The following is a 23,438-nucleotide window of genomic DNA, read 5'->3' on the forward strand; positions in this document are numbered from 1 at the left end:
CCTATGGTACTTTTTCTGCTCCTAATTGTCACAAATTAATTAATATTAACTGCGATTGGGATGATTACTTGTTTCTGGGTTATGACTCCATTTCCCAAAACTCAGGGCTTTATAATTGGCGTTACAATGTCAGTTCAATAGCTAGAATTGGCATTAAATTTACTGGGGTATGGTGTTTTAAAGTTTCTGATTTCCTTGATGAGAAGGAAAAAATAAATTTGCTGCATTTTTTATAATTATTATTTATTGAAAACCTGTCTCAGTATAAAAAGGAGTCAACTCTAATAGGACTAATCTAGTAAAGGAGGATAATGGAGTCCTTTTGACAGAAGATTGACAAGAGGTGGGCAACCCACATTGAAAACCTACTAAATAGACCAAGATATAATTCCTGACACTCCATTTATGTAAAGGAAGAGCCAACATCTCAAGAAGAAATCATAGCTGCTGTCAGAAAGTTGAAGAATGGAAGAATGCCAGGAGCAGATGGTATTACATCTGAGATGCAGAAAACTTCAGTCCATGACTGCATGTCAATTTGGGTGACCTGCTAACTCAGATGTGGAGTTACCAGAAAGTGCCCAGTGACTGGATGCAAGGAACCATTATTAAGCTCTTCAAAAAAGGCAATCTGCTTGTTAATGGTAACTGGAGGGGCATTAAAGTAATGTTGATGCCTAATAAACTTATGTCAATTATTATGCTATAGTGCCTACAGCAGAAACTGGACCAACATCTTTGTGATGAACAACATGGTTTACAACCTTCAAGATCATGTGCAGACCTAAATTTCACACTGAAAATGCTGGTTGAAGATTCAAAGGAATGGAATAAGAAGCTGTATATTCTTTTCTTTGACCTAGAAAAGGTCTTTGATTTGGTTGACTGAGAAATTTTATGGAAAATCCTCGAATACTATAGAATACCTTCCAAGATAATAGAACTGGTTGTTGCACCGTACAAAGAAACAGAATGTTGTGTATGAACAGAAAACAGAGTTACAAGATACTTCAAAATCATGATTGGTGTCAAACAGGGATGTGTATTATCACCACTTTTATTCTCAATAGTAATGGACTATGTACTCAGACAGTGTATGGTCTATGGAGTAAACATCAATGGCAAGCGACTTGTAGATCTTGATTTTGCAGATGATATAGCACTGTTAGAAAACACCAAAGATCAATCACAGCTTCTATTCAATGAAATTTCAGAAAAAGCCCAAGAGGTTGGATTGTTGATCAATGTTGACAAATCAAAAAGTATGTCCACATCTGGCTCCCCCTAGCTCTTCAATCCTCAGATAAAACTGTTGCACAGGTCCAAGAATTTAGATACTTAGGAAGCTGAATAGAGAACACAGGAAACTTAACATTTGAAATAAAGAGAAGGATTGGACAAGCATCAGGCACCTTCAACAGACTGACACCAATTTGGAGTAAATAATTACTTCATTTAAAATTATGCCTGTTCAACAAAAATGTGCTGTCTATTTTGATGTATGCCAGTGAATGTTGGAAACTCAACCAACAACTGGAGAAACATATATGGATTCGAAAACATTTCCCTTCAAAGGATCCTTAAAATCAGTTGTCATCAGAAAATTGCTAATAGGGAAATCCGGCTGAAAACGAACCAGCCCATAGTGACTAAAATTATGAAGAAACAAAGAAGTACATATTTGGGTTATGTTTTACACATGCCCAAAGACAGACTGTCCTCAAGAGTGTATCAGTGGTAGACTGAAAGAAGACAAAGACCAGGCCAATATAGGCACACACTGTAGAGTCAGTATGATTGGGACCTGAAAGAGGCCAGCATTTCACTCACTCCACAATGGGAAGGTATCACTGCATCTGCTCAGCCTCATGACCAATGGAGAGGGTTTGTTTACGCCCTATGTGCCACTGATGGCTCAGGAGGATCTAAGGTCTAACGTAAGGTATTTGTATGAAAAGAAAATGACAGAGTACTACAAGGAAAAAAAACAACAAAATGTCACTGTACAATTATGACAAGGTAAATATAGTCAAAGCAGCTGGCTTCAAACATGTCTTGAAATCTTGTGGTTGTATTTCTCCTTAAGTTTAGCAACAGTTATAGTAGGATCTGCTATGTGAGCACTGTTGATGAGTTTTGAATTGCGTGCCCAAGCTGGATATCTCAGTTGGTACCTTGCAAAACGGAAAAAAGTGGAGTGGATTTTCAATTTATCAGAATTTATAAGAAACTCCAGAAGTGTGCAATGTAGAGGTATGGGGGGGAGCAACAGTGTTGTACAGCATTGAAAGATAACAGCGATTGAAATGAAGCTTAGCAGAGACTATGGAAGCAGAGGAAGCTGTTATATAATGTTAGATAACTTCTGTTAGGAGATTACGAGCATGAGAAATGGTATTTCCAATGGGAATAAAAAGATAAACAATTTGGTCAGACAGGCAGATCTTTGAATTCCCAAGTATAATTTCGTGAGAAAGTGGACCTTTCTAGTAAATTAATAAAAAAAAAAAATCTGAAAAGAGGTTTTCTAAAGAAAAGTATTGGCCATAACTTCAGAAGAAATAGAAACCTACAATAACTCAGACTAAAAAAGGCCATAAATTACTATTAAAGAATAAATAAAACCCAAAGCAAACAGAAATTAAATGAACAATTAAAGCAAAAAAAAAAAAAAAAAACAACAGGTACTAATATAAATTAACAAATAAACATTAAAACAAGTAAAGCTGAAGTTAAATATGTAAATCAGGCCTAAACCAAATAAAAATATTTTGCTATTGAAGTATAAATGAAACTCAAAACAGACAGAAATTAAACAAACAATCATGGCAGACAAACATAAAATAGCTACTACTATAAATGAGTAAACAAATCTTAAAATGAGTGAAACTTAAATTGAATATACAAATCTGGGGAAGCTAAACAGGAAGGGTGTGCGAAAGCACAGGATGGTTGGCCCCTAACCCCCCCTTTGCACTTCCTGGCTGAAGGGCCAAGAAACGGAGATCAGCACCGCTGGTAGGGACTGTAAAGTGTAACGCTGTATCCTTTACCTTTTTTTTTAATTAATTGTTGAAAGATAATCAGCTCAAGATTTTATTACACTGTAATATTTTTTTTTTAATATTTTTTTTCTGTTTGTTTTTTTATCATTTTCAATGCTGCAATAACTAGAAAAGATAATATTTGTAACTTAATTCGTTTTCACTGAAGCACCAATGACGTTCTAGGCTTTATATTTTTGCACTTAGGGAAGGGGGCAGTCTCCAAACACTTGTTTGTAGTGAAGCTATATTAGTCTTGAGTAGTCTTGGAAAGAAGTAATAAAATTAAAATGAATATTTTATAAATAGTGATTTTAATTGCTGAAAGCTCATCAGTTGAAAATTAAATTTTACTATAAGTTTATGTTTATTTTCAGTGTTGTAATAAGTACAAAAGAAAATATTTGTAAAATAATTCGTTTTCAGTAATGTGGCAATGTTACAGTAGATTTTATTTCAAGCTTGATTTGCATGTTCAATTTAAGTTTCACTTGTTTTAAGATTTATTTAGTCATTTCTATTATTACCTATTGTGTGTTTGTTTGCTATGATTGTTTGTTTGATTTCTATATGGTTTGGGTTTCATTTATGCTTCAATAGCAAAATATTTTTGTTTTTTTAAAGCTTGATTTACATATTCAACTTAAGCCTCAATCATTTTGAGGTTCATTTATTCATTTATGTTAATACCTATTGTATGGTTTTTTTTTTTGGTTTTTTTGCTGTGATTACTTTTTCAATTTCTGTTTGTCTTGGGTTTCATTATTCTTTAATAGTAATTTCTGGTCTGTTTGAGTTTGAGTTATTGTTGGTTTCTATTTCTTTGGATCGTAAGTTTAATATGGCCTTTAGTTTTCTTTAGAAAACTTTCTTCTAGGAAGTTTTTTTAAATTAATTTCTGTTCATTTTTTATTGTCATAGTTTGAAGTTTTTTAAAATTTACCATTTCAAAATATTTGTTTTATGCTGAAATAAATTAACAGTTTTGGCTAGAACTAATAAAATCAAACTGAATATTTGATATATGATGATGTAAATTGCACAATGTTCACCAGCTCAATATTTTGTTCCATCCAGGGCTGAATTTAAAGCTTTGATGCTTCTAGGCCTAAGCGTTTTTTCTGCTCCGTTTTTGCAAGATTTTTGGGGAATTCCTAAAAATTTTGGGAATTATGAATGCTGCAGGGGCTAATGGGCCTGTTGATAAATCCTGGTCTGGTTTCACTATTATTTTTATTTTATCTTTAATGTTGTAATAAGTACAAGACAGAATATTTGTAATATAATTCGTTTTAGAAAAGTGCCAAATACACAGTAGGCCTTATGCTTATATTGTTAGGGAAACAAGCAGTAGCCATACTCTTGTTTGCAGTGAAGAAGTTTTGGAAAGAGATAATAAAATTAAACTGAATTCCCATGAGTTTTGGAAAAAAATATCGCTACTTTTTTTTTTGGTTGGCTGGGGGGCATGGAGGGAGGGTAATGTGTCAGCTCCCATGATTTTTGGAATAAAGCATGTGTTTTTTTTTTGGGGGGGGGGGGGTTGGATCGTGGAGGGAGGGCCAAGGGTCAGTTGCCATGATTCATCATTGATATTTTTTGGGGGAAGGGTAATGAGCTATGGAGGACCAGGGGTAAGCTCCCATAAGCCTTGGAATAAAATATTGTTAACAAGTAGTTTTTTTCGGGGGGAAGGGGGGCCAAGGAGGACCAGGGATGAGTTGCTATAATTTTGGAATAAAATGTTGTTAACAAGTTGTTTTTTTTAGGGGGGGGGGGGTCAGGCCGTGCAGAGGAGGCCAGGGGTCAGCTTTTGGGGTAAAGTATTGTTTATAAATTTTTTGAGTGGGAGTGGGGGTTTGGCTTATCTGATTTTTGAGTTATTTTCAAAACCCTTGCATGAGAACCTTATACTCCCCTGGAAATAACATACAACACTTGCCTCAGTGCTCTGGGGCGAGAGCCCTGGTCGGTTTGTGTTGGTTTTTGAAAAGTCTGGGTTCACCTTTCGAAGTGTCAGATGAAAAGTCTTCTTTTGACTTATTTTAACAAAATGGCTGTCTCAAAAATTTTATTGGGTGGATTTGAGGTCTCTATGCCTTTTGATTTTTAAAAAGGGAACTAAAACTTTCAATTTCCAATAGAATGAGCTCTGACAAAGTTACACAATCATTCCTTTTGTATACCTTGCATGCACAGTGCTCTGGGGGGCTGTTTAAACCTTGGAGTTTTTACTATATGATCTTTGGTCTATTCTGGACAAAAAGAAAATCTCAAAATTTTTATCAGACGCATTTGGGGGAAAGATAGTTGGTGGGATGGGGGCTACTTTTTGTGTGATTACTTTTGATTCTCCAAAAGGGAACTAGAATGTTAAATTTCTAATCATTTGTTAAAATTTTAGTCCCCTCCGAAGTTTACTTCTTCCATAAGAACCTTATATACATCCGAACATAATTTAGAATCCTTCCCCTTTGCTCTGGGGGGGGGGGGATTATGTTGACCCCAATCTTTTTGTTATTTGATTGTTTGACTATTTAAAAAAATGGCAATCACTTTTGATTCATAAAAAGGGCACTAAAAATTCCGATTTACAATTGAATAAGCCCCCTTTGAAGCTTATACTACCATTCTGTCCGTAAAAACTGTATATGCCCTAGAGTCATAACTTAAAACACTTGCCCTTGGGTTCTGGGGTAGGGGAGTGTGTTATCCCTGGGTTTATTTTTTATATGATTTTTGTTCTCTTGTGGAAAAATGGTTATAAATAATTCGATCGGACGTATTTGGGTAAAAAGGGTTGGCGGGGGGGGGGGGCTAGTTGCCATTGGATAACTTCTGACTCTTAAAGTCTTAATTAGAACTTCGAATTTCTAATCATTTGAGTCCCCTCCAAAATTTGTATGAAAACGTCTTCCTTAAAACCTTATATACCCCCAGGGGATAAGTTGCAACCCCTGGTTCCCCCACGCTCTGGGTTGGTTTTTTTTATTCCATTGTTGGACGTTTCAAAGAAAATGGCTATCTCAAATCCATTGGATGCATTTAAGAAAAAGATGGTGTTGGGAGGGGGGGGGGGTAGATGCCATCTGATCACTTTTGACTCTTAAAAAGTAACTCAGTTTTCAATCAAATGAGCTACCTCTGTACTTTATAATACCACTCCTTACATTAAAACCTTATATGCCCCCTGCGCATAACTTAAAATACTTGCCACTGAGCTCTTGGGCATTTTGTCAACCCTGGAGTTTTTGTTATCTGATGTTTGAACTATTTTCAATAACATGCCTATCTCAAAATTTTTATCGGATTCATTCGGGGAAATAGGGCTTGGAGGCTATTTGCCCTCCGATCACTTTTAACTCCAAAAAGGGCACTATAACTTTCGATTTCCAATTGAACGAGGCCCTCTGAAGTTTATACGACCATCCCTTGCATGTGAAGCACCTCTTGGGAAAAAAATGGAGCCTAATGGTCTTGAGTTTGGTGGAGGGGGGAGGATAGTTGCCATTGGATCAATTGACTTTTTGAAAGGGAACTAGAACTTTTAATTTTTAATCATTTGAGCCCCCCCCCCCCCCGAAGTTTATATGAGTATCTTTTCTGTAAAAACCTTATATGCCCCTGGGGCATGAGTTACTACCCTTCCCCGGTTTTTTTTTTGGGGGGGGGTATGTTGACCCCGAAGTTTTTCATCTGATAGTTGGACTATTTCAAACAACGTGGATATCTTCAAATTGTGATTGAATATATTTAGGGAAAAGAGGGTGGGGGGGGGGTATATGCCTGCTAATCACTTTTGATGACTCTTAAAAAGGTAAATAGAAATTTCAATATACAATCAAATGATCCTCTCTTACATAAGCGTTCATCCCTTACATAAGAGCTTATCTGCCCTTGGGGCATAACTTACAACAATTCCCCTGGGCTCTGAGGGGTTGTGTTGATCTCTGAGTTTTACTACCATACCTTCCATAAAAACGTTATATGCCACCAGTTCATAATTTACAACACTTACCCCCAGGTTCTGGTGGGCTGTGTTATGCCTGGAGTCTTTGTAATGTAATCTTTGGTCTATTTTGAACAAAATGGCTATGTAAAAAATTCAATTGGATGAATTTGGGGAAACAGGGTTGACGAGGCGGGGGGGGGGGCTAGTTGACATCGGATCAATTTTGAATCTTAAAAAAGGAAATCCGACCTTTCAATTTATGATCGTTTGAGTCCCTTTCAAAGTTAATACAACCATTTCTTCAATAAAAACTTTATATGCCCCAAGGGCATAAGTTACAACCTTTCCCCTGGGATCTGGGGTGTGTGTGTTGACACTAAGTCCTTGTTATCTAATCGTTAGACTTTTTTCAAAAAAACTGGCAATCTCACAATTTTGATCGGGAACTTTTTGGGAAAAAATTGTGGGGGCGGAGTAGATGCACTCTGATCTCTTTTGACCAATAAAGGGGTAACTTGAAATTTCAATTTCCAATCAAATAAGCCGAGTCTGAAGTTTTTACGAACTCTCATTAAATAAAACCTTATAAGCCCCTGGAGCATAACTTAACACTTGCTCTGGGGGTTTGTGTGGACTGCGGAGTTTTATTATTTGATGTTTGAACCATTTTTAACAGAATGAATACTTAAAATTTTATCAGGTGTACTTTGTAAAAAAGGGCATGAGGGGGGGGGGGCTAATTGCCCCCTGATCGCTTTTGACTCTTAAAAAGGGCACTAAAACTCCCAATTTCCAATCAAATGAGCCCTCTTTCAAGTTTATACAGCGACCTCTTCCATATAAAGTGCCTCTAGAAAAAAAAATAATAACAGAGCATTATAGGCGTATGACCTTCAAGGAGGCACACTCGTGCCTCTATAAAGAGGCGACCCACGACAATGTTAAGCGATCTTCGGTTCCAGTGGTCGCAGAGGGATGGGGAGGGATGCATTTCGTAGCCCGAGCTCCAACTAAGAAACCTGCAAAATTTCATCCCCCTCCAACTTTTCCTTCATGGGGAAAATCTGGCCGAAAGTTTCGACCCGTCAACCCCAAGCCCCCCTTTAACGTTGTCTGATCGCGCTGAAATTCACAAGTTAAGGTCCCCTAGGGCCCAGGAGCTTATCCGCGAAATTTCAGCTCGATCCGATAACTCCTTCCCTGTTTTCCAGAAACCACGCATAGCCACTTAAAATTCATTTTCTTTTTTTTTCTAGACGCCTACAGGTCACATCCGACATCGGATCTGGGTGTACGAAGACTCATTCGATGCGGAATTCTCCGAGTAATTTTCCTGGAAAGTTTCGTAGGAAAATCTTAACCCCCCGAAAGTTTCGACCCCCCAACCCCACCCCCCTTTTAACGTTGTCCGATCGGGCTGAAATTCACAAGTTAAGGTCCCCTACGGCCCAGGAGCTTATCCGCGAAATTTCATCTCGATCCGATAACTCCTTCCCTGTTTTCCAGAAACCACGCATTAGCTACTTAATTAACGCATTTCTCTCCATAAGAGCCCATATTAATTTGAAATTTTTAAAAGTTATTGAGAAGTTATATTTACAAATGCAAGTGATTAGCTCAGTCGGTAGAGCGTGGGACTTTTAATCCTTGGGTCAAGGGTTCAAGTCCCTTACGGGCGGTTTTTTTCACAACATCAAAAAATTTTTGATAACACCTGGACAGCTTATCATTTGAGAGATAACAGAATATTAGCTTCTTATGAGATAAAGAAACATTTCGGTCATTCTATCTATTTTTTTTTCTATTTTATACAATGATTTAAAAGCGGGGGGGGGGGGGGTTCCTCTCCTAATTCCTGTACGAGGAGTACAGGAATTATTAAATTACATCCACCATGGATTGTAGAAAAACGTACAGAATTAATATGAAAAAAAATTAAACCTGTACAAAAGAGTCTTTAAAAGCGGGGGGTTTGCCTCTCCTAATAGTCTTCTTATAGTCCTAATAGTCTAATAGTCCCATGTTAATTTTTGAAATTCTTAAAAGTTACGAATATCAACATTCAAGTACATCAAAATAATCAGCTCGGCACGGCGAGAATGACTGCAAGCATCATACAAATCCAGCTCCATTCCAGAAATGCACGAGTTGACTGGAGCTGTAAGATACATGTCCAAAAGAACTGACTTTTGACCCTGTTGGGGACTTTGCAACTGGGGCAATCCTCAGCGATGTCCGAAATAAGTGTGATATAAATGTGCTTTAAGTATATATTTTATAGCCTTTAAGTGCTCATTGCCAATTTTTAGGTGAATTTTCAAATGTTTTGAAGAAGTTTAAGTTTTTCTCGATTTAATGAAACGTGGATATTTACTTATTTTATATAAATAGTTGCTAAATAAAATTTTTTTTTGTGGGGGACTTCATTGTTACTAATTACTAGTTTCGGCGCAATGGTTCTCCTGTCTTCTTGTGTTTAACATTTTTCGAAGTTATTCCATTATTCATTCATTTCAATTTTTTGTTAATTAAAAGAGGGCCTTTCCGAAGCCAAGAGCGGGGGGTTAGCAAAAAAACAAAAAACCTGTACAAAAGAGTCTTTAAAAGCGGGGGGTTGGGGGGGCGGCAGCCCCCCAACTGCCTCTTCTAATTCCTGTACGTTTTAAGGTTCGACTTTGGGACGCAGCCTCTTTAACTCTTTAAGAAAACGAAGTTTTTTTCATATTATTACTATAAATAACGCTATAGCATTGCCTCTGAAAAGCATAATGTCAGACTTTGCAGTGTTAAATTCAAGACCAGATTCTAAATATTCAGCATGCAGTTTTGGAAAGTTTCAGAAATTTTGTTCGAAGTTCAGCTAATGGTAAAAATGTCCAGCATAAGTGATTAAGGAGATATTGAGGCCAGAGAGGATGCAAGACATTCCAAACTGGTCCTGAGTTTTGAGGATGTAACTATTGAAATAACAAGGTGAGGCAATTTTACCTTGCTTGGCTTCTGTGTTAACTTGTATAATTCTATACAGGGTCCTTGCCGTTTCATCTTCCTTAAGAGGGATTTTAAGACGGATTCGTAGCTTAGCATACATATCCCTTTGAGATCTACTGATAGCTGTATTTACTCCTCTTTTAACAGCCCTTAAAAGCATAAGGAGGTGGATCAGGGAGTCAAAAACGTGACAAACATCATGACTTGCCAAGGCGAGTGAACTGCCTGTACAAGATGCATCAAGCAGAACATTAGCAACAAATGCAAGGGCTTCTGCACATCCAAAGTCACGCTGAAAGCCTATTTTAGCCACTATATAAGCCACTATTTTTATATGTAGAGCGTGAATTCCATCTATCATTCGTGACATTTTTTGGCTTAAGGCGCATAATAGCATCAGCCACAGACGTTACAGACACTGTAAAATCAGAGTCAGAGAATGCATTCAAAAATCAGTCAAGATCTTCAGCGTATTTGTGTTCAAGTTGGGGGTCTGGTGGAGAGAATTTAACTGCATAGAAAGAATTCCGCTCAGATAGAGGAATATCAGCAGCGGTAAGGGAGGTTTTGGGGATCCTTGGACGGAGTGTCAACCAAAGGAAATGAGGATTATCTTTGATTTTTTGTGCTGACAGTTTTGTAATTTTCTTGTGGTGGTTTGGAAGCTCCTTGGCAAACTTTTTCTTTCATCTGCAAGGCAGATGGAATTAACAGGGCCGGATTGTGTATATAAAAAGAAAAATACAAAGAACCGAAAACAAATAGACATATCGGAATTATTTAGACCTAATAATTAGCACAATGATAATAGACTAATCGGGAAATTTTTTAACTGATACCTATGTGTTTCATATTGCTATTGGGTATGATAAGATAAGATATCTATGTGGGCAATATTTTTTATTACCTGCTAAGAAAGCCCCAAATGGCTTGTTGACAGCAGGTGGCAGTCTTTACTATTTTAAATGTTCTGGTAACATTATTTTATCACTATTCTGAATGACATTTTTCCACTATTTACCCATGTTAAACAAACATTCTACTTACATAAAAAAAATACATAATTACTATTCTTTTGCAAGGAAAAATCTCTTTGCTGTACCCTTGAAGGATGCCAGAAAACTTGAATTTCCTATCTCAACTGCAATTATATCACATGCACATGGGGGCACAATTTATAACAATACAAGAATTTCTACTCATGTTTCTGTATTGATTTACCAGATTTGGTGCTCCTTGTGTACTATTACACACAAGGACACAGGATTTATCCTATTGCTAGCAAGTGTGATTTAAGGTAATGACTTTGGAGATCACTATTATTGGAAAAAAAAAACCTGAAAAAAAGAGAGAAGTACATTATTGAGATAACCTCTAGTTCTTGAATGGCAAGAAGCTGATTCTATTATGTAAGATAATAAAAGTTTTAGGTAGAAAATTTTTAGCAGCTCCATTTTTGATTTTTTTTTTTTTTTAACATGATACAAAAATTACCTGGCTATAGAGAACAATCATATAAAATCTATGGTTTAAAATAAGCAAAATAAAGCAATCGAAGAATTTTCTGTGGGACTAGATTTCCATTTGGCATAGTGCTCCTAGAGATCTTGACAATTTTGAAGCTATGGTATTTGAATGTCTTTTCCATGACTGATTTTCATCAGTCATAAAACCCCAATATCTTGTTACCTTCACTTTTTTGTAATCTGATTTCCATTTACTATCAGTCGTAAATTAGTTTTAACTCTAGATGTCCAAGAAAATCGAATGCTATTAGTTCTAGTGTAATTTAGTATCAAATATTGAAAGCTGACCGCTCAATAAGCTCAGTCAATTCCTTTCTTTTTCTACCAAAAATTAGATCAGCTGATGGAGCAGCTAGAAGTAGAGGAGTATCATCTGCAGAAATTAGATAAGACTTTAAGAAATAATAAATTATCCAATCAATAAAAATGAAAATAAAAGAGGACATAGGTTAGAACCCTGGGGTTCTCTGTAGGCTATGCCATTAGCAACAGAAGTTAAACTAACCGATTGTAATGAAACCCATTCATTACAGTTTGCTTTCAGTCACTCAAGTAGATTCAAACCCTTACAACCTCTATTCTAGCTCATTGATTTTTTTTTTTTTTTTGTGTAAGAAATAACTGTTTATGGTCAACTGTATCAAATTCTTTCTTCAAATCGAGGAATAAAGCAGCTGGAATCAGACCTGCTTCAAATTCTGCATTTACCCAGTCAACAACTTCAATTGCAGCCATTGTAGTTGTCAGTTTTTTCCTTAAATCCGTTTGACTGTATAAGTATTTTGTTATTTCCTATGTAAACATTTAGCCTAGATGCGCTCACTCACTCAAATATTTTTGAAAAAAGGGAGGATAGAAATGGAAATTTTTTTTTGTTTGAAGAGTCATCTATCCTTTATACAATGGTATTATCTTAGAAGCCTTCCACGAAAATTCATTTTTCTATTGAAAAACTAGTCAATTCCCGCACAGTTTATATTATTATCAACATAACAGATTTAACAGTCTTATGATCGCCTTCAAAGAAGCTGATGGCATGTTTTCAGATGTGACAGCAGCTTTTAGCATTGTTAGCTCTGTTTTAAACAGTCAGGTAGTTTCCAAACATCTCCTTAAGCACAGGTTAATTCTAGCTGCTTGCAATTGTTTAGGTTGGGACTCACAACTAGTAGCTGTTTGCTATATTTTATGGACCCTTCTTGCTATTCCTTTAAAGAAACTATCCAAGGGTTCATATAATAGCTCATAATGGCTCTTGCCACAAGAGTTACTGTCAATACTTGAGCCCATTGAATTACCATAAATTAGAGCTCAATTCAAAATATAATCTTTATTTATCACGTCAATCAAGGATCTGGTGAGCTTGCTTGAAGCAAAATCAGAGCTAATACTGTAACAGGTTCATCCAACAGGTAGGTAATTCATTCAAAGTAGCCGTAAACTGAATATTGTCAAGTCGCAATAGTAAGAAGAACTCCATCCTTACACCAAGACATGATCCTTTATTTTGATTGAGATGATAAAGTGGAGATGAAGCACAGGAAACTCTTTTACAAGCCGTTTGTGAGGGCAAAAAGTAGATATAGGGATAGTAGTCCTTCTAAAAATCATTTTGTAACATGGTCAGTTAAGCTGACCATAGTATATGTTCACTTCCCTAAATCACGAATCCTGTTTGTTTCATCTTCTTTTCATCTGAAATATTTTAAGAAACAAAACCAAGTCAAAATAATATCAGATATCAAGTGGATAAAGATATAACACAATTACTCCTACATTTTACAACACTCCTATCTTTTCTATTTCTATTGCATGAAGTTCTATCAAAATTGCTCCACCACCATTATTCTAGCCTAGACTGCTCTTATGGCAATTGTTCTGCTAGTAATTATCAATAATCAATTTATTTTAACTGCAATTAGGATGCTTAGTTGTTTCTGCGTATGACTGCATTTCAGAAGAATCAGGGCTCTATAATTGATTATAATGCCAATTCAATGGCTAGAATCGGCATTAAGTTTATAATGGTGTGGTGTTTTAAAGTTTCTGATTTTCTCAACGAGAAGAAAAAAGTCAATTTGTTGTATAAAAACGAAAAATTCAAAGAACCAAAAACGAATATACATATTGGAATTATTAAGACATAATTCTTGGCACAACGATAATAAAAGCACAAATATAATAAACTAATTACCAGATTTTTGAACTGATACAATGGGAAATATATTGTTTGAATCCGTCCATAATAGCAATAATGATTATGTGTTGAGTAACAATTTTCAGTATTTATAGTTTCCTGTTATGTAGAAAGCACATTTTCCTTAAGTTAGCATTTAAGACAGACATTCACCTATTATCAAAAATTTTAAGACCTTAGAAGTTGGGGAAGGACAGAACTGTCTTCTTAGACTCAGATTGACTGAAGATCTTCCCCTGAAAATTTTATTTATGCACTACTAAAACTTTCAAAGATATTAAAAAAGTGCTCTTCACTTTTATTCTTAAGAATTAACAAGACCAAATGTTAAGATCCCATATGCTAAGAAAATTTAGCTTTTCTAGTTAGGAATCATATTAGTTCCATTAAGTGTTGTAAAATTACCGTAAAATAAAAACTTGGTAAGTAAAATTGGTAAAAATAAGGTAAAATTGATAAAAATAAGGCAAAATTGATAAAAATAAGGCAAAATTGGTAAAATAAGGTACTCCATAGGAATACAGGGTAAAATTGGCGTTTTAGAGTTGCCCTGTTGCTACAAGACCAGCTGAGCATTTCTTTTTAAGCATCACTTCCGGCTTTTAATTAAATTTTTTAACTATTCTGATTTCTCTGGGCTTGAAAAAGATAATACCCCTTTAAATACAGTGCCATTGATCTAATTAACTGTCCAGTTTATCCCTTTGGTAATCGTGAGCCTTGGGTTATACCTCTTACCTCAGCAATTGATCAGTGCCTGATTTTGGACATCTATTTTGTAAAAAAAAAAGAAAAAAAAAAAATCAAATTTACCATTATTGGAGGGTAAAATCATATTAGTCATTTTTTCTACATTTAAACCTAAGAAATATTACCCTAATAGCTTTGTATATTTCAATAGCCGTATTCAGCCACATTTTTTATATCACATACATATTATTTTTCATTTATTTGTAGAAGGATAGAATACAAGTGAAAAAGAGGATCATAATAGCAGAACATTCAGTTACTTTCACAGTCATTAAGACTGTCTTCAATAATATTTGCTTGCAAATCTAGCTAATTTCCTTCAGATTTAGATTATGACTCAGGTGACCGTGCCTGTTCAGACCCCCTCCCCCCTCAAACGAAAATCCTGGATACGACTCTGAGGATTATATAGCAATTTCTACCGTGACCCTCCCATTGTCTCTCCTTTAGAGCTAATTCTGTTTTTATCTGGATTCTTTCAAAACAACTGCTGTAACCCAAGGGTCGTTTAACTAGAATAACAATTCTTAAAGACACTGTAGTCAGTTACAACTCATTCGGTAGCAATTGGTTGAAAAGCAGCTAAATCTTAGAAAAAGGTACTGGAACTTTTGATTTTCCCATTGACTGAGCCCCCTCTAAAGCTTTTTCGACCACCCCTTCCCTATGAAATACCCCTGGGAAAAGATAAATGAGCAAATGTTAATACATTTGGTTCTCTACTATGGGTCTCTACCATTGGTAATGTAATACTGTTGCCCCTAACTTAAACAGGAGAGTAGAAACTTCAATTTCCCTTCTAATGAAAACCCAGAATTATTCAAGAGGAAATTAGGGGTAATTTTCCGTGGGGGAGGAGTAATATTCAATAGGGGTATTTTCCTTGGGGGGGGGGAGGGTAAACGTTGGCTCCCGAGGAAAATACGGTTTTAAAGAGATTTTTCTGAGATGTGAAATTTAAAATAAAAATGAGGATGTTGATTGCTTGGGCCCTCCACATTGTTAAAAATCTAGATCGTGTAGTTTTGATGAGGCAGCTTTAATATTTGAGGGAAATGGCTTCCCACATTCTTTTAAGAAGGCATTTGAAATGTTAAAAAATCCATAAATAGAGACCTTACTTTAAATAGAGATACTGGAGATATTCCTATAAACACCATTGACAATAACTTAAAATTAAAGGCTTCAAGTAAAATGTTTATTCAGTTTAAATGAAGATCATCTGACCATACTTTCAATGAAAATTAGATCAGTAGACAAGCTAAGTCAATCACTAAGCACTGAATTCTTACCTAATCTAATTGGTGAATAGTCTTTCATTTATTCTGGCTTGGTTTTATGGTTTGTTTGATTCAGTCTTTATTCTGTTCAGTTAGAACTAATTCAAAAGGTTAGTTTTCCTCTTTTTTTGAGCACTTAAGACGGCTACGCGGAAGTCCCTGACGAAACATTTGCCTCTATCATGTTTGCTTCTTTTTTTTCCCTGGCTGACATTACCATCATTTTTCTCGGCTATTTAATTTTTATTATAATTTTTTCTTGTTTGTCATATGTCAATACTGCTTGTAACCCTTTCTGTATTTAACAGTTCACAGAACTAATGTAATTTTGTTTCAGCTAACATTTCACCATTTTAGAATAATAATTACATCTGCCGAAAAGTTTGTTTTTTTTTTAAATTGAAAATCAAAACTTCCCTCTTGAACTGGGAAAAAATGACGACTTGTGCTTGTCCAAACCCACATGCAGTATGAGGGTGGAGGGTACTTGAAATTTTGATTTGAAGACCAATTCAAGAAACAGCTGTAAAACTTTGGATTTTGAAACTTTCCCCCTCCTGCAAAGTCATCTTATCCTCCCTTTCCCTAGGTGTTCGACCTTTTTGTTTTTTAATTGACTGTAGAATTAAAACGAGTAGTTTGGTGCTCCACCAGGGAAGTAATGCATCCATAATTTATTGACAAAAAAAGAAATAAGCAGAATAGAAAGTATAGAACAAAGAAAAACAATTGGTTTAAACAGATGAGGTGATATTCTTAAATTTTTTTTAAGTCTTTGAAATTCACTGACCATAGAATCGATTGGACACAACCAGTTCTGGAAATCCAGTATTTTCGTCAAATTTTCTGTTGAAAATCAAGTCATCAATCTCACCAATTACTACCTAAAAAAACAACAATGTTTTAGCCATTGATGCTATGAGAAAATTGATGTAAAATTCACACTGATATACCATCTTACTTAAAAATTTGTCAATTTACTTTACTCTTCATGATTCATATTTAGTAGTTAATGAATTAGAATTGAAGTTTTCTAAAACGCGTTTGAACATTTGGTAGCTGCAGGATCAATATACCGTTTATTCCAACTGTCATCTAAAGACACGTGGAAAGGGCGTATATTAGCTACACTTACAAGGTTTGTTGTTGTTTTTGTTTGGGGTTTGACGCGTTCGACCAATAGGTCATATGTGTTCGTATCACTCAGTTGTTCTGTGCCTTCTATAATCACTAGCTTGCTTGGGTGTCACTTCAGTCAGTATTTACTGAACCAGAAAAGTATCACTTGACTTGCTAATGGAGGGGGGTTATTTGCATGTAGCGACTGTCTGCTAAGGTTAGTTTGTAGTTCATGTATCCTAAAGACACGTAGAAAAAGTATATAGCAGGAACGTTTATAAAGTTTACTTTGAATTTTATTTATTCATCGATTGTAATGTCTGTTCGTTGTAAGTTTTCATTTGTTAATGACTTTATTTCTGCTTGTCTTAGGTTTTATTATGACTGCTTACTTTTTTATGAAAACTACTAAGTGTACAAATGACAGGTTTTCGGTGAAAACTTTTCTATATAACTGAATATAGGCTAGCAAAAGTTACTTACATCAGCATTTTGTCCAAAAGCTTATTCAAGATTGTTAAAAAATATACCAGATTTTTGGGCTATTGGTAACAAAATAGCTATCCACAATTTCAATTGAATGCGTTTCAGGAAAAGAGGATGCCAGGGGGGAGGACTAGTTGCTCCCCATAATTTTTAACTCTTAAAAGGGAATTAGAACTATACATTTATAATCAAATGAACCTCTTCCGAAGTTCGAACGACCACACCCTCCATAAAAACCTTATATGCACCTGGGGCATAACTTACAATTCTTACCCACAGACTCTAGGGGATTCTGTCAACCCCAAAGGCCTTATTATATGGTCTTTGGACTATTTTTGAAAAAATGGTCATCTCAAAATTTCTATCGGATGCATTTTCAGAACTTAGGAGGGGGGGGGATGACTGCCTTCTGATCACTTTGACTCATAAAAAGGGCACGAAAACATCTGATTTCCAATCCAATGAGGCCATTCCGAAATTTACACGATCATCCTTTCCGTAAAAACCTTAGCCTGTATGCCCCCAGGGAATAACTTACAACCCTTGTGCTGAGGGCTGCGGGGGGTTGTCATCCTCAAAGACATAATGTCCAGACTTTTCGCTGAACAAAATTGCTAACTCAAAATTTTGGTTAGATGTGTTTTGGAAATTGATGGGCGTGGGGGGCTTGTTGCCCTCCAATCACTCGTGACTAATAAAATGGGCACTAGCCCTTTCAATTTCCGATTGAATGAGCCTTTTTCAAAGTTTCTGCGACAACAACTGGCCATCTAATTTTTTTTTTTATTAAATGTATTTCAGGAAAATACAAGTTGTGGGGGGAGGCTGTCAACCCTCCCATCACTCTGAATCTCAAAAAGGGCAATAAAACTTCCGATTAACAATCCAATGAGCTCCCTTCGAAATTTATACGATCACTGTTTCTATATAAACCTTACATGCTCCCAGGACATAACTTACAACTCTTGTCCTGATGGCTCTACGGGGGTTGCCTTTTTCAAATACATAATTTCCGGACATTTCAACTACGTTGAACAAAATGGCTGTCTCAAAATTTTGTTTAGATGTGTTTTGGGAAATGATGGGTGTGGGAGGGGGTTAGTTGCCCTCCAATCACTTTGTACTGTTAAAAAGGGCACTCGTCCTTCCAATTTTCAATCGAATGAAGGATTTTCGAAGGTTCTACGACAACTTCTTCGATACGAAGTGCCCTGGTCTAAAAAAAAAGAGAAAAAACAAAACAAGTAAAAAATAAATAATGCATTGTACCAACATCGCCCTTTGTCAACTCGTCCCTCTTGACACTGAAGTTTGACTTTTGTGTAGCGGTGCTTCGAGAATGAAAAACAGTAAACACCCCTCAAAAAAGGGAACCTTTGAATAGTTCTCAAAGGAGGTGAGGGGCTCGAAAAAAAAAGTTTTCGGATCATACTTTTCGGTCAATTGTCAAATATCCTCTGGTGCTATACAAAAAAGCTTTTTAAATTGAAAAAGTGAAATAAAAAAATTGGGTGAGGAGTCCTTACCTTAAATATTGACTTCTCTTTATATCAATGTTCCAGAAAAATGTATGCTCTAACACACGACAGGATTAATAGATGTTTTTTTTTAGTAATGTTTTGTGAAAGAAAGGGCCTATTTACTTGCATTTGATGTAAACAACTGCATGTTTAGTTAAAATGTTTCGCAATACAATCAGTCCGTCAAAGATTTTTAACTTTCAACAGGATTTATTTATTTTATTCGGAAATATTTTCAGGAGAGCGTTAATCCAACTTTGATGTAAAGAGTGAGAAGCGTTGGAGGGTAGTACCACAATGCATAGAATAGTTTCCTTTTGTTTTTAAGCTTTAATGGCCCTCTTTACACGAACTGAATTTTTATTCTTTGAATTTATCCATAAAGCAAAAAACATAGGGATGCCTGGTTCCAATTGGCTGATAAAAGGTGCACTGGTGTTGGGAGCGGTAGGGCCCAAATAATTTGTACTGAAACGTTCTTTATTATTAAATAACTCTTTCAGAAATAAAAATGATACGGAAAACTAAGAAAAAAGAAATTATTGGTTTTGATTTTATCCTATCAATCTTCTGGCGAGAAAGATGTTTAGGAGCTTTTGTGTTTGCTTTTGTCTATGCCTATGGAAATTGGTATTAACACATTCTATGCTTTTCCACCGTCCAATAGACAACTAAAAATACTTGGTGACAGATTTCGAATTTTATAAACTTTAATAAATAATAACTGTTATGTAAAATATTTGATAACTCTTTAAATGATAACTGTGATAAATGTAATTAAAGACAGAATTTGATAACTGTAATAAATGATAGCTGAAAGAAAACTGTAAGATTTGGGTTCACTGTCAATGTTTTTAACATATAAAACACTCATCCTGCTTTGCTGCGTTATCAGTATTCGAATATTGTGCTTCAAATCCTCCATCAGTTTTGTCCAATAGTGATTTTATTTGTTAGAAAAACTCTCTAGCAATATTCGCAAACATTTTTTTGTCAACTCACGGAAACACAATTAGTAAACTTTAACTAGAAATCTTTGTTAGAACACTGGAAAAACGAGTTTTGTTGCGGATTTTCAAATTAGCTTCAGTATTCTTTCACTGTTTGATAGTCAAAACCTGTTTTGTTTTATCATTTATTAGTACTAATAATCCCTTTTAAGAAATTAAATATAAAAAAACAAGTTTTTTTAAATGAAAGTAAGGAGCGGCATTAAAACTTAAAACGAACAGAAATTACTCCGTATATGAAAGAGGCTTTTCCTTCTCAACGCCCCGCTCTTTACGCTAAAGTTTGACTCTTTTTCTTAACTCTACATTTTAAAACAGTAAAAAACTTTAGCGTAAAGAGCGGGGCGTTGAGAAGGAAAAGCCTCTTTCATCTCCGCAGAGGAATAATTAAAACGAAATTTGTATATTTTTTTTTTTTGGCTAAATGGCTTTCTCATAATTTTGATCGAATGATTTTGAGAAAAAAAGAGCGGGGGAGGAAGCCTAGTTGCCCTCCGATTTTCGGTTAATTAAAAAGGCAACTAGAACTTTTAATTTTTTACGAATCTTTTTATAAGTAAAAGATATACTTAACTTATAAATTAGCTTACGTAAAGAACTTTTGTATTCTCATGTTTTTATTACATATATGAGGGGGTTCGCCCCCTCGTCAGTACCTCGCTCTTTACACTAAAGCTTAAATTTTGTCCCAATTCATTAAGAATGACCCCTGAATCACAAAAGCCGCAGAATAAATAGTTGAAATTACTAAAAATATTTAGCGTAAAGAGCGAGGTATTAGGAGGAGGTGAGCCCCTCATATGGGTAATAATTTATGTTCGTTTTAATTTTTAATGCTGCTGCTTACTTCCAGCTGAAAAAAACTTTTTCATATTTATTTTTTCGTTTTTTTTTAACTAATGCTAGTTAATCCTGCGCTACCTTCATGGAAATTTTCTTCCCCCATGACAAATTCCTCGATGGAAAGTTCCCCCAGCATATCCCCCTCTTCTCAACCCCTGCCTCCAACCAAAAAATCCTCCTGAAAACGCCTGTACAATTCCCAATAACCATTACTATATGTAAGCACTGGTCAAAGTTTTGAACTTGTAACCCCTCCCACGGGGACTGTGGGGGAGTAAGTCTTCCCCAAAGACATAGTTATAAGGTTTTTCGACTACGCTCAATAAAATGGCTACATCAGAATTTTGATCCGTTGACTTTGGGAAAATAATCAGCGTGGGAGGGGGCCTAGGTGCCCTCCAATTTTTTTGGTCACTTAAAAAGGGCACTAGAACTTTTCATTTCCGTTAAAATGAGCCCTCTCGCAACATTCTAGGACAACTGGGTCGATACGATCACCCCTGAAAAAAAAAAAAAAACAAATAAACACGCATCCGTGATCTGCCTTCTGGCAAAAAATATAAAATTCCACATTTTTATAGATAGGAGCTTGAAACTTCTACAGTAGGGTTCTCTGATACGCTGAATCTGATGGTGTGATTTTCGTTAAGATTCTATGACTTTTAGGGGGTATTTCCTCCTATTTTCTAAAATAATGCAAATTTTCTCAGGCTCGTAACTTTTGATGGGAAAGACTAAACTTGACGAAACTTATATATTTAAAATCAGCATTAAAATGCGATTCTTTTGATGTAGCTATTGGTACCAAAATTCCATTTTTTAGAGTTTTGGTTACTATTGAGCCGGGTCGCTCCTTACTACAGTTCGTTACCATGAACTGTTTGATATAGTGAACTCAAAGTTAAGAGGCAATCAAGTGCATTGACACTATAGTCCGGATAAGTTTAAAAAGATGACTTGCTCAGTTTGGCTTCTCAATGACTGATTAAAAAAAAAAAAAATGAAAACTTCCTACCTCAGTAGTCGTGTAGACATCTAAATCTCCGAAGACATGACCAGATATCGTTGTTCCGTCAGCTCTTCCAAGAGATATGTGTAAATGCCCTTCACCTCCGGATAGTGTTCCGACAAGAGACACAATTTCTAATTTTTCGGATAGTGTGATGACTTTGTTTTCTCCTTCTGAATTGGTTGCTAATCGGAGCGTCGCTCTTGTCAAGCTTCCTACACATGTTAGAACAAAAGCTGACTTAAGGCCATTCTCTTTTACAAATTCCTTAAGTTTTTGGCTCAGGTTTTCTCCTGGTTCGAATCTTACCGCAAAAACTTTCATTTTCTATACCTTCTGAGATCAGAGACGAAATGACACTGCTGAGCCCGAATCTGTAAGCTTTATCTTCAATAAACATTACAAATCCAGAGACACTTGTTGACACTCTTATCTTAATGGGAGAAAGATTTTGTCTAATAAAATGTTAGATGTCATTTAACTTATTAATAAAACATTTCTTTAACGACGCCAGAATAAGGGTGAATTGCAGTGGATGAAGGCACAGTGGGGACTCTGATTCATAAGAACTCTGGGGAGCTGGATTGTTTTGATGTCAAGTCAAAAGAAAATCACTAAGACATTAAGAAAAAAAAATTAACCACTAAATGAATGAAAAAATCACCAAAACTATCATTTGCCTGTATGTTTATTGAATGTAGCAGATCAAGGATAGATTTTGTTTACAAAAGTCCAAGGTATTTTCCCTAAAGAGATAGTAAATATCAAACAGTTCGTGGTAACGAACTGTAGTAAGGAGCGATCCGGCTCAATAGTAACCAAAACTAAAACAAATGGAATCGCAGTACCAATAATTACATAAAAAAATTGTGTTTTTATGCTGATTTTAAAAATATAAGTTGCATCAAATAGTTTTATCAGTCAAAAGTTACGACCCAGAGAAAATTTGTTTTATTTTAGAAAATAGGGGGAAACGCCCCCTAAAAGTCATAAAATCTTAACAAAATTACACCGTCAGATTCAGCGTATCAGAGAACCCTACTGTAGAAGTTTTAAGCTCCTATCTACAAAAAAGTGGAATTCCGTATTATTTTGCCAGTAGAAAGATCCCGGATGCGTATTTATTTGTTGTTTTTTTTTTGCTTTGTTTTTTCCCCCAGGCATGATAGTATCTACCCAGGGGTCCTAGAAGGTCACGAGAGGGCACATTCTGACGAAATTTTAAAGTTCTAGTGCTCTTTTGAAGTAACTAAAAAGATTGGATAACTAAAAAGATTTCCCATACTCAGGTGTGGGCCAAATTTTTATTTTACTTTTTATTTCCGATATATACTCAAATTCGGTAGTAAAAAGGTAAAAAAAAGGTAAAAAGTTGCTTCTTATGAAGGTTCTGGATATTGCCCAGATATACCCCAAACGTCATTGCTGAGCCAATCCGAGCAGTACCTCCACTAATTGCTGGACATGGTAGTTTCAGCTTTACGTCTTCAATATTAACGTGAGCAATATCATCCACATCTGGAAAAACGAACTCCAGGATGCCTTACTTCTTCCTGGCAAACTTGATCTTTAGCTTATCCTTCTCCATCTTGAGTACAAGCCCGACATAGTAGATGAACGAGTTTTTGTTCTCAAACTTAATTAAGACAAAATCTTCCGGAAGAACTGCCTCTAGATCAACAGGCTCTTCTCCTTCCATATTTAAACTCTC

At 35.6% G+C, this 23,438-nt stretch overlaps 3 protein-coding genes across 12 annotated transcripts in view; 2 read left to right on the forward strand and 1 right to left on the reverse strand.

The window, feature by feature from the left end:
* LOC136031897 (neurofilament light polypeptide-like) overlaps nucleotides 1–23,438 on the forward strand; it is a 162,572-nt gene that overhangs the window by 3,459 nt on the left and 135,675 nt on the right. The window lies entirely within an intron of this gene.
* The window catches only part of LOC136032411 (uncharacterized), a 38,491-nt gene that overhangs the window by 1,650 nt on the left and 13,403 nt on the right, over nucleotides 1–23,438 (forward strand). The gene's annotated exons all lie outside the window — the stretch shown is intronic.
* On the reverse strand, nucleotides 16,400–22,106 carry LOC136031895 (bifunctional protein GlmU-like). Its single transcript, XM_065711873.1, has 2 exons — nucleotides 21,734–22,106; nucleotides 16,400–16,624 (listed from the first exon to the last, which is right to left on the reverse strand). The coding sequence occupies exons 1-2, from the start codon at nucleotides 22,049–22,051 to the stop codon at nucleotides 16,523–16,525; spliced, it is 420 nt and encodes a 139-aa protein (XP_065567945.1). The 5' UTR covers nucleotides 22,052–22,106; the 3' UTR covers nucleotides 16,400–16,522.

This window comes from Artemia franciscana, chromosome 10, assembly GCF_032884065.1.
Source record: "Artemia franciscana chromosome 10, ASM3288406v1, whole genome shotgun sequence".
NCBI classification, from domain to species: domain Eukaryota; kingdom Metazoa; phylum Arthropoda; class Branchiopoda; order Anostraca; family Artemiidae; genus Artemia; species Artemia franciscana.